This window comes from Prionailurus bengalensis, chromosome D2 (genome assembly GCF_016509475.1).
Source record: "Prionailurus bengalensis isolate Pbe53 chromosome D2, Fcat_Pben_1.1_paternal_pri, whole genome shotgun sequence".
NCBI classification, from domain to species: Eukaryota; Metazoa; Chordata; class Mammalia; order Carnivora; family Felidae; genus Prionailurus; species Prionailurus bengalensis.
This window is the reverse complement of record NC_057351.1, coordinates 49,960,652-49,972,754: the sequence shown is the minus strand read 5'-3', so window position 1 is coordinate 49,972,754 and position 12,103 is coordinate 49,960,652. Positions and strand designations below refer to the sequence as shown.

General features: G+C 42.9%; 1 protein-coding gene across 6 annotated transcripts in view; it reads left to right on the top strand.

Moving 5' to 3' along the window:
* The window catches only part of PANK1 (pantothenate kinase 1), a 102,503-nt gene that overhangs the window by 70,539 nt on the left and 19,861 nt on the right, over positions 1 to 12,103 (top strand). For all 6 annotated transcript variants that reach the window (XM_043596950.1, XM_043596947.1, XM_043596945.1 and 3 more), the window contains one exon: positions 6,015 to 6,367. In XM_043596950.1, the coding sequence (XP_043452885.1) occupies positions 6,032 to 6,367 (336 nt within the window). In that variant the 5' untranslated portion in view covers positions 6,015 to 6,031. The remainder of the gene's footprint in view (positions 1 to 6,014; positions 6,368 to 12,103) is intronic.

Sequence of the window (12,103 nt, the reverse complement as noted above, 5' to 3'; positions counted from 1 at the left end):
ATTACACACTCGGATCTAGATTAACAGTTTTTGTTTGTTAACATGTAGAGGTCCTTAAGCAACTTCAACATAATTAGTATTCATGTAGCGTCAATATCAGTGCCTTAAAAGTCTTTTCTTTTTTCTGATTACACAATACTCAGATATCTTTTCTACCCATTAATTTGTTCAACAAATCTATTCACAAACAGTGGGAAAAGAAATTCAGTCCTTCTATTCACAATTATTTCATCCAATTCCAGCTTGGTGGAACCTCAACAAATGTGTTAAACTGTGCAGGACAGCAACTGGTTGCTAAGTCAAACTTGTGCCCAAAGGAGTTACTCTTACATACAGGAAGAAATATCGGTATTAGTGAACTTTGCCTCACCAAGAACACCTTAAAGGTCTGGCTGTTGTTCAAGAGGAGGTAGATTTTCTAGTATCAGGCTCCCTTAGCCCTTTAAAATAGTTTCTCTGACCTTTTCTGCATTGTGGTTGTTGGGGGTTTTGTTTTTTGTTTTTTGTTTGCGGGGGCGGGTGGGGGGGAGTCTTTGCTCATTGATGCTATTTGGTCACTGTATAAGGTCATTGTGTAACCCTTGACATTTACTACAGGAAGCATAGGTGTCTCTCAGAGACTATTCTAGTGCTCCAAAAATGTCTCTAAGAAACAGGCTTTGTTTCAAAGCCATTGATGACCAATAAAACTTGTAAATATTTTCACTACAGTATTTGGAATACAGATTCATTTCACAGTTTTAAATTACTACCAGAGTGCCAATCTTGGTTTGTGTTTTTAGAAATTTTTAGACAGAGCTAAATACAACAGGACCTACATACCTTTTTATTAACACCCAGCTACCACATGTTTATCGGCGATACTGGCAGTCCCTCGATCTGGTTCTGCAGGAGAGGGAGGGTTGGGGGAGGGGGCGGGGGTGGATTTTGAGGTAGAGTATATCAGTGAGGATATGCAAATCATTCTGCATAACAGCCCTTAAATCCCAGTGCCTTAAAACAACAAAGGTTTATTTCTCATTCACACTATAAGCCCATCAAGGAGGTGGTTCGGGCCCCATTCTGGCTCCCGCTCCCCCTGACTCATCATTATCTTGGATCTTGCTGGACATGGTAACAGAGAAAGAGCTCTGAAGGGTTTCACCCCGGCCGTAAGTGCTCTTGCCTGGAAGTGATGTACCCCACACCCATGCACAACTTGCTGACTACATGAGGCACATTGCCCAGCTCAGTTATAAAATGTCCAGGGACTGCAGTCTCACCCCATGAGACTAAAAGGGAGAGAACTGGAAATATTTGGCCAGCAGCACTAGTGACTATCGCAATTTACTTTTCTGATTACCAAATAGCTGGCTTGCTCTCCGAAACCGCAGGTGAAATACAGCCATTCGCACCCCAGAGCAGACAACCCTGTAGCCTCACCCAGTCGTGGCATCTGGATGATGTACAGTAGGATCTAAATGAGGGGGTGATACAAAGTTGTTTCGACATCAACTCCAGAGGTGGGTCCTCTTGAGCTAGAGACTTCTGAACTCAACGAGGCCACTTACCTGCTGTGCTGTGTCCCCTCCCCACATTGTATGTGAATATGTAACGGTGAAAAAAAGATTGGAAACCTCAATATACACTCTTATTCAGAAAGGAGGTGAACGGGAGACATCCATTCATTGGTCCTCAATCATTCTAAACTGCTGAAGCAATTCTGAAATCCACCTGGTGACCAGTATGTAGAGGGTGTTCCTCTGGGGTCCTGATTGTTGTCTCGGGAAGGGGCTCCCCAATCCATTGCTTCAGGTCTTCGTTTTTCCCAATAACCTCCTTGATCACAACTAAAGTAAGACGGAAGAATATGCCCTCTGTAGGAGCTGAGCAGCTCTCCCAGCAGACTTTAGAGGGTTGGGGGACTCAAGTGTTCAGCTTTTGGTTTCTCTGGCAGTACGACTCTTTTCAAAAGGAAATCAGTTTCCTATCTATTTAGCTCTAGTTTATTTCCATATGCCAAGCCCTCAGCCCTTGGCATGCTTCTGTTCACTGTATGCCTTTGTGGTTTTGCTCCCAACCTTTCTTTATTAACTTAATTGGTGATACTTTGAGCCTGTCAGCCTTTGGTTGGGAAGCCACACCTCTGGTCTCTTTTTCCCTGAGGTATTCTAATTGAAAGAATGAACTAAGGAGCCATGACGTCAACTGCTGCCGACACTCTGTAACCCTTTCAGAGTGTTAAGATTGAGCGTGATAGCCCTTCTCTTTCACCCCAAAGCTAAGTGCTAATTGACCTCTTCCCTGCAAAGACTTTTTCTCATTTCATTGTTTATCTCTTGGGAAAGAGAAGCGGCTGCTTTTTCCAACCCTGTGAGTCTGACTTAATAGACTTGATTCCCTTTTCTTTTGGTTTGTAAACCAGTCAATTACTTTCTAAGCACATCTCTCTCTCTCTCTCTCTCTCTCTCTCTCTCTCTCTCTCTCTCTCTCAAAAATGAGTAAACAACACACATAAACAGAAAAGACATGAACATAGGTAAATGAAAGCAATTTCTCTTGCCATGTAAACTAATACTGATCTCTATTCCCTTACCTCAAACAAAACTGCTGATACAACATTTAACGGAATTTTCAGAGCTCTACACTTTTTTCCACCATTCTGTTGAGTGGCCAGCAAAAGCTTTGAAATGAGCAGGAGGTGAGGCAGGAGGAAGGTAGCAGGATTCTAAATAACATATGAAATGTTTAGGTCCCCTGTCACGTTTTTTAAAAGTAAGACCTCTTTGCGGATGCTTGTACTTACCAGCATCCACAAAAGACCACGGAGGGACCCTTCATTGCAGAGGGCTGGGGGCAGCTGTGGCTTCGTGAATCCTGGATTTCTACTACAGAACTAGGTTATTTTCTGGGTTTCACACAGTGTGTTCTGTCCATCCTGTGCTGGGAGGTCTCCTATTTTTCACTGTCACTGAATTATTCTTATATTCTTTTTTACTTCTGCATGTACCAAAATGTCTGAGTGTAGAATTTTCTCCATCCCCTCCCCCAGTCTCTAGCTTCCACCCATACAACCTGCTTACCTCTGCCACCTCCTAAAGGTATTAACAACCTGGAGGGACTGATAGCCTTCCATATCTTTCAGCAGATATATAATCATATAATCATAAACCTACGGGTCTCCTTTCCACCTGCCTTCTTTCCTGCCTTCCTTCCCTCCCCCTTTTTTTTCCAAACCAAATTATTTACACTTCTGGCTATCTCTTACTTTTCTCATGAACAGAAGCTTAGGGCTGTCTCTCCAGGCAGCTGGTATAGATCTCATTCATTCTTTTCAGTGGCTGCCCAGTATTCCATGATTTGGAAAGAATACACTGTGTTTTCCTGTTACTGGGTATGCAATTTGTTTTCTGTTCTGTTTTTGTTTTTGTTTTAATTTGGCCACTGCAAAGGGTGCTGCAAGAATATTCTTATACCTATCCCCAAAATGCTGGTGCTTTTTGAATACGGTCCAGGAGAGGGATTAGCTGGATTAAAAATGTACTAGTACTTTTCATTTTACTAGCTGTTGCCACAGTGTTTCCAAATGAGTAGCCTAGCAAAGTTCCAGAATACCCTTCCCCCATCCTGTCCAGTGGTAGGTGTCTTTCCTACTATGAGAAGAAAGGATTATACCTGCAACACTGATTGCATAGTCCTGACACCTGTTGACACGGCACAAGTATTTCAGTGGAGGTTGAAATTAGGGCTCTGGTCAGCCTACGTGGTTGGGGGTGGTTGCGATTTTATTATACTTCTGAAAGAATCCGTAGGAAGTTTGTAGTAGGAAGAGAACTGGAGACCATTATACTGCAATCCACTCCCTCCACAGATGCTGGAAATGAGATCTTAGAGAGGTGGAGGGAGTGACAGTGAGCTGGTTACTGGCTCCTGCGTATGGGAAGCAGTTGTGAATCCTGATTTGAGGCTTTTCCTATTACTTATACTGACAGCGAGTTTTAGAGACCAGACCAAGAAACATCACCTGTGAGTTGAACTGACCAGTGGTGATGAACTGTTTCCGGTTTTCTGCGACCTGCCGGGACAAGCGTTTGCTTTGCAAACTTCCGTAGTTATCACAGGACTTGGTCTTGTCACCTCGGTCTTGTCAGTGGAATCTGCTGCTCTTAGTGTTTGGGCGAGTTTGGGATTTCATTTTTCATACTGTTAAGGGTTAGGGTTTCCAAGTGTGGAACAGCCGGCTTGGATTACAGCTAAGATAACAGCAGCGAAGCACCGGAGAGAAAATCGCACGTGCGGGGATGGCTTCCTGCTGTGTTCCTCTCCTTCCACCCTCCCCAGCCTACTGATGTCGAGGGCAAAGTAGTAGGGCAGCCCAGAAAAAAGAACTTCTGTAGTCTCACTTATGCTCCTGGCAATGTGACCTCTGGGTGTGGCATGCACAACCTGACCAGGGCTCATATGGATGTTCTCTAGGGCGGAATAAAATAAACTTATGGAAAGAAGTCATTGTATCTCCCTGTATCTTTTTTTAAATTTTAATTTAATTTAATTTAATTTAATTTATTTTAAGAGATGAAGACAGTGCAAGTGGGGGAGGGGCAGAGAGAGAAGGAGAGAGAATCCCAAGCAGGCTCCGCACTGTCAGCACAGGGCCTGATGTGGGGCTCGAACTCAAAAACCGTGAGTTCATGACCGGAGCCAAACCCAAGCATCAGACGCTCGACCGACTGAGCCATTCCAGGCACCCCTGCTCCCTATATCTTTAAACTCAGTTTTAATATTACAGTTTCAGATTTAGTCCATGGAGTCTACTGATGGAAATGAAAAGGGAGACCCCAGATTTTGGAATCTCATTTGGGTTTGCTCTGTGTTCATTGCAGAGCATCTGACTGCACAGCGTTAACTTTCTAGGCTGCCTCTGAATGAAGTTAGCCAGTTCAGGGAGCTCAGCCTGTTCTTTTAATAACAAAAATAATTATGATGGAGATTTGTTTTGTTATAGATAAACATCTCCAGGAGGCTTTATAGATACACACACACACACACACACACACACACACACACACACATCTCCTAAAGGCTTGCCTTAGGTTGCAGACCTGGTCAGGAGCTGTGTTCATTTGTGAGCTTGCCTGTCAGAGGCCATGGTTCTTCCAGTTTAGTGATTCCCAAGCCTGCAGATTGGAACCACTGGGGAACTTTCAAAAAATACTCATGCCCAGGTTGCAGCCTTGAATTAAAGTCAGAACCTGTGAGAGAGGAGACCAGAATTGGGATGCTAAAGGCGAGTCCGACACACCGCTGGGTTGAGGACTCCTTAGCAGGCCATTTGAGATGAAGAGAGTGACTTTGCTTAATGCAGAAATGAGCTATAAGAGGAGCTATAGCTTTTTAGAATTCTGTCACCATAGGATCATCATCTCTCATCACCCACTTTCTCTCACTTTCTCCTTCCTGCCTATTCTGTAGATTAAAGCAGTGGAGTCGGCTCATGGAGGCAAAAATTGAATACTCTATCAGTTGTTACTGCAAAGTGCCCTAGGGGTGTGCCAAGTGGGTTAGAGATCATCACGCCTCGGGTACACCTGGCATAGCCAGATTTGCCCCTGGCATTGGAACAGATCACTGTTTCTTTGACTGAGATTCTGATAAGAGAGCATTTGAGAGCCATGGTGCCTGCAAAAAGAAATCTTTAAATATTGGAGTTGCGCTCAGCTTGGGGAGACACTCGAGCTCTGAGAAGCCCTGGGAATTGAGACCAGCCTAGGGGACTGCAACGTCTTAGTTTTCTTCTCAACCTCAGTTCTGAGGCACAGTCTGAGTGGACTGTGGGCAGACACATGGGCACCACTCGAATGGTGGATTCCCCCTTGCCTGTCTCTTCTTTTAGGCACGTCTGGTTGAATTCAGGTGGCGTGGATATTAAATGCACATTCAGATGTGACACCATTGCATTTCGCTATTGAATATTCAGAAATTGAACGTCTCTCCCAATGCATGGGATTCACCAGTACTATCTTTATGTCCTCTAGCCTTCCCGTGGTTTGGGATGGACATCGGTGGAACGCTGGTTAAATTGGTCTACTTTGAGCCAAAGGATATTACAGCCGAAGAGGAGCAAGAGGAGGTAGAGAACCTGAAGAGCATCAGAAAGTATTTGACTTCTAATACGGCTTATGGGAAAACCGGGATCCGAGACGTCCATCTAGAACTGAAAAATCTGACCATGTGTGGGCGCAAAGGGAACCTGCACTTCATCCGCTTCCCCAGCTGTGCTATGCACAGGTTCATTCAGATGGGCAGCGAGAAGAACTTCTCCAGCCTCCACACCACGCTCTGTGCCACGGGAGGTGGGGCTTTCAAGTTCGAAAAGGACTTCAGAATGGTATGTCAGGTTTGTACTTGTTAAACAACAAAACCACCTGGCCTCTCATATGGAAGAGCTAGAGTACTAGTCTTGGGCTCTGGACAGGTTTACCTCACCTTGTCTGTGCCTCCGTTCCCTCCTGTGTATGAGTAGTTCCTACCTCCTAGGGTTGTTAAGGATTCGATGAGACAGTAGTATGTCCCTGGCATTTAGTAAATGCCCGTAAATATTAGCTATTGTCATCATCTTTGCTACAGCTACTGTTGCACAATATGCCAAAGATGAGATGGTATCGATCCCTGTCCGAAGTATCTTTGACTTTTCCACAGATGCTTTTCACGGTGTCGCGAAAAAAGCATAAACAGCATGCCGGTTTTCTAGCTAGAGAGACTGAGGCCCGCCAGAGAGGCTTTCTATACATCCTGCGAACATTTTTTACTGCCGTCTACCTACTATTTGCTCTGAGTGTCTTTTTTTGTTTTGTGACTGTCACTCAGAAGTTTTGTTCGAGACAGAAATGAAACACCTGATACTATTTATAGGTGACTTCCTTTATTAGCGAGTAAGATTTGGGGAGCGTGATTTCACGCACTAAGAATAATGCTGTCTCCCAATGGGCAGTCCATACCAGCTCTGCATTGCTCATTTACATTTGAAAAAACTGGCTAAATGGAGGACACGGATGAGTAAGATATCTCATGTTTCTCTTTCTTTAGCAATCTTTCAACAGCTGTGTGTTCCAATTTCCCCATCTCTGCAGTCAGGATAATCTCTATACCGCCCAGCCTCAACCCGCACGGAACAAAAGGAGGATAAAGTGAAATAATGGACGTAGAAAGTAAAGAGAAAATCAGGGAAGCTAGGCTCGGCAGAAGTGACTGGACATTAGAGACGAAAGGGTTGGAAGACTTGGGGGCTAGCCTTGCCAGAAAGTTGAAAATGTAGTGAGATGAGTTACAAAATACACGTTTCCAAAGCCTGGGGTATAAAGTTCTGGCATTCTGTCATTGGAACTAGTGTAAATCCGGTCTTGCCACAACGTCTGTCATTAGTGAAAATTAATGAATCAATATATTATTCATGGCATTTAATAAAGCTATAAATGCAAATTTTATTTGCATCATCAAAAGTAGCATCATTTATCCCACTAATTGTACAACGCAGTTTCCAGGAATGCTGGCATTGGAGTCCTAGCACAGTATCCTAAGTGAGACTGATGATATCAGCTTTTGGCTCTTTCTTCTGTGTCCCCTTTCCCGATCTAGCAGTAGAATTTGGTGCTGCCACTTACCTAAATGATTCATGGCATCTCTTTCCCACCAAAGGGACCCAATGATCAAAGAGTTTGGAAACTGAAAAGGCTGAGATCCAGGGGCATGAAAATTAAATTTGAATTCATCATTGGAAAAGCATTGAACCTGAATTTTAGTGTTGTCTCTGCATTTAACTAGCTGGGTGACTTCGAGCAAGACATATCCCTTTTTAGCTTCATCGTCTGTAAAAAAGTGGCAGGAAAATGAAGAGAAGAGGGAGGAGTTCTAGGACATCAGAGCCTGAAGTCACCTTCGGAGACCAGAAAGTATAGCATTCGTGGCCCACATGGATAAGGAAACTAAAGCTAAAGAGAGATTAAGAGGCTTCAGTAGTGGGCACCTGGGTGGCTCAGTCAGTTAAGCATCCCACTCTTGGGTTTGGCTCAGGTTGTGATCTCACATTGATGACTTCGAGCCCCATGTCAGGCTCCATGCTGACAGAGCAGAGTCTTCTTGGGATTCTCTCTCTCCCTCTCTCTGTCCCTCTCCTGCTCACTCTGTCTGTCTCTCTCTCAAAATAAATAACCAAACTTAAAAACGTTTTTTAAAACGAAGAGACTGTGGTAGTGCCCCCTTGTAAGCACTAGGGTGTCAGCTCAATTCTGATTCAGGAGAAAATGCTGAGCCAGCCCTAGTGCTAGGAGCTTCCTTGTGTCACCCTATCTGAACACCTCCACTAGGGAGCTTAAAGGGAAGCAAGGTGACCTAGAGCATTTGTGCAACATCCCTCAATGCCTCCGTTCCTCCTTCTGGGTAGTGCACATTCTGAGAGAAAGTTACTCAATATATGTTAGCTGTGGGCAAGTGTGTTTCTCAAGGTTCTGAACTAAGCAAGGTCATACCTTATTACCACCAGAGTAAAGAAGGCGCTGCTCCTTCAGGCAGGCTGTTGGAGCCTAATGAATAGATTGGAGCAGGGAGCAAGTCTGGAGTATTTGCCAAACAGCCTGGCCAGCTGGGGGCATACATCCATAAAAAAGTAAATGGGTTGCCTTCTGTTTCCATGCTCAGTCTCAGCCAAAGCGAAGACAGAATTCATCACTTCCCATAGCCTGTTTGCCAGGGTGCTGAGTTATGTGCCCCTATCCTTCCAAAGTTTGTGAGGATGAATAGGTCTTACCATCCTCTGTCCACAGTACACAAGTATGTATTGTGCTCCTTCTGGGCGTCAAGTACTGTTGGGAACAAAACAAAGCCCCTGCCCTTGAGGAGCTACCTTATAGTGTGGGGAGATGGTCAGTAATTAAATAAGCAAGTGAATATAGAATGTACCGCCACTACACACACACACACGCACACGCACACACACACACACACACGTATATGTATGTATATTATGGAGGGAGGAAAAAAGCAGAGTAAAGGAGATAGGGAGTGTTGGGAGATTTTAGTGTGATGAGGTAACATTGGTGCAGGAACCAAAAGAAGTAATGAAGCACATCAGACCAGTATCTGGGAAAGGGTATTTTAGGCAGAGGGAACAGTAAGTACTAAGACCCTTAGGTGTGCTAAATGCAAGCTTTTGTCTCTTCCCTTTTCCAGAGTAGAAAATTGAAGGTGCTTACGTGGTTGGTTGTAAATGATCAATATATATACTAAGGAATCTGACAACATAAAGCAGTGTGTATATATATATATATATATATGGATATATATATGGATATATATCGAGATATATATATCAAGATATATATATCGAGATATGTGTGTGTGTGTGTGTATATATATATATATATATACACACTATAAAGTCCTGTCATTGTTATTGTATAAAATTACTGATTGGGGTATAATACAGCTTTGCAGAAGTGTGTTTTTAAAGCCTGAGTAGTTAGAGCTAACTGAAAGATGTTCAGCAGACCCTGAATAGTCAGCAATTGTTATATCTAAGGACTATATCTTTTTCATTTATAGTAAATATACTTAAATCCTTAAATAATATCAACTAGCCTTCATCCAATTTAGAATGTACAAGAAAGAGCTATACACCATGAGACAAGCATTAAGTTAGACCCCCGTGTAGAATACTTTCAACTGAACAAAGCTGCAATTCTTTCTTCCTTTTTTCCCCCCTTCTTTCTTTTCTCTCTTCTTTCCTTTTTTCCTTTCTTCTCCTTTTAACATTTTAGGGTCACTGTCACAAATAAACTTCTGACACTCAGAAGTTAGCCTTCTGAGTTAATGATACACCAAAATGGAACGCAGAAGAAAAACTTAATCTAACTACAAATGGTCTAAAAATTGATAAGCCAGTGAGGAATCCCACCATTGAAGAAAGTGATCTTCAAGGAGAAGACTTGTCTATCCCCTGTCTCTATTCTGTGAGTTTTCTTTTGAAGAACTCACTAGAGGGGCACCAGGGTGGCTCAGTTGGTTAAGTGTCCGACTTCAACTCAGGTCATGATCCCATGGTTCACGAGTTCGAGCCCTGTGTTGGGCTCTGTGCTGACAGCTCAGGACCTGGAGCCTGCTTCAGATTCTGTGTCTCCTTCTCTCTCTGCCCCTTCTCCACTCATGCTCTGTCTCTCTCTCTCTCAAAAATAACTAAACAGTAAAAAAAAAAAAAAAAGTTTAGTGGAAAAATTATCAAGAAGAGGGAGGACAATTGTGGAAATGTGAAAATCTAAATCTAAGTGGATCATTCAAGAACATTTATTAGCTTGGTTCCTATTATTAATCCAGGGACTAATTTGTGATATTGCAGCAGCATAAGGTTTGGTAGACAATGTCATTCTCCACTTGTGACTGGCTTGATGCTATGGCCTCTTTATTATTGGGTGCAGGGAGGAAGAAGCCATCTTGGAGGTTTTGTTATATTTCTTACTCACAGAACATGTTTGAAATTCATCTGTCTCTGGTCTCCTAGGTCTTCTTTGAGAAGAAAAAAGAGCCCAGAGTGAAATTTGTAATTCAGAATCAACCCTTTTATATGCAAATTATTCTTCATTTCTGCCATTGGTGGTTTCTGCATCTTCCAATATGTTTTATGGAACCAGTGTCCTCAAAAGCACCCTTGGGAAGTGTAGGGTATCATCCAGATGTGTATTTTATTCATGTCTAAAATACAATTTGGTGACTTATTTCTCAACTACAGGGGAGTAATATAGCTGGTTTGGGGCAGGTCCATCAAATAACCCCATAAGAGTGGATATGGAACCTCTTGGGGTGTTTTTGGGTTTTTTTTGGTTTTTGGTTTTTGTTTTTTTACCAGATTTATCTATTTAACTCTTTATTTAGTTATTTTTGACAGACTGGGCTGAAGCACATAAGGAGAACCTTTCACCTAATTGTATCCTGAGCATGCCTTGTATTTAGGACCCACATTTTTTCTAATATTAGCATAGAGGTATCATAGAACTCCCTCTACAAATTAGGGTCTTCATTGTGGAAATAGTGTTTCCAATAGTGGAACAGTGCATTTCAACTCAAGAGAAGAAGTCCCAAATTATTTTATTTCTCACATAATTAGAACCCATGTGTATAGTTCTTTATAGTAGCCAAAACATTTTAACACAGGTGTCTCATTTGATTTTTTTTTTTTTTTTTGAGAGAGAGAGAGAGAGAGAGAGAGAGAGAGAGAGAGAGAGAATCTCAAGCAGGCTCCATGCTTAGTGCAGAGCCCCACACAGGGCTCACGCCCACGACCCTGGGATCATGACCTGAGCTGAAATCAAGAGGCGGATGCTCAACCAACTGAGCCACCCAGGCGCCCCTCATTTGATTCTTGAAGATAATAGCTCTATAAGTTAGATAGGGCAGGTGCTATTAGGGAGAGTATGTGACCTTATTGAACACCTGTACTCACTGTTCTGGGGTCATGGACTCATCCCAGCTCTTCAGCTCCTAATACCGTGTGGTCCAAGGCCCAGCAGCATCAACATCACCTGGGATATTGTTAGAAATACAGTCAGAATCCTTGGGAGTGGAGCCCAATGGTCTGTGTTTCAACAAACCCTCCTGGTGATTCTGATGGGTCCTATAGTTTGAGAATCCCACCACACCCGTACGCTTGCTCGGGTGACTTTAGTACTGGGCAAACAATGTGAGTTCATCATAGTTGTAAGTTTGAAAGTTTTTTCTACTCTACCTCTTCCCCTACTTGCTAGCCTTGGGATCCGAGATAGGTCACTTAACAGCTGACCCCTGGTGATGCATTTCATCTGCAAAATGAATAATAATAATAATAATAATAATAATAATAATACCTTCCCTGCCTCAAGTCCTACAGATGAGATCATACAATTTTTTACTAGCTTCCATTATTTACACAGAGTTTGAGTCTTAGGACAAGCTTAGGTTTGTTGCTTCTATATTTGGGGAGTAGTTTAAGCTTAATTATTTAGGAATTGGCAGAAGCCATACTTTCTGAAAGTGGTGAGGAGACTTACAAGCAGTGGGGTGCTGGGGCCAGTTCCTACCGGCTTAAGAGAGCTCATTGTGT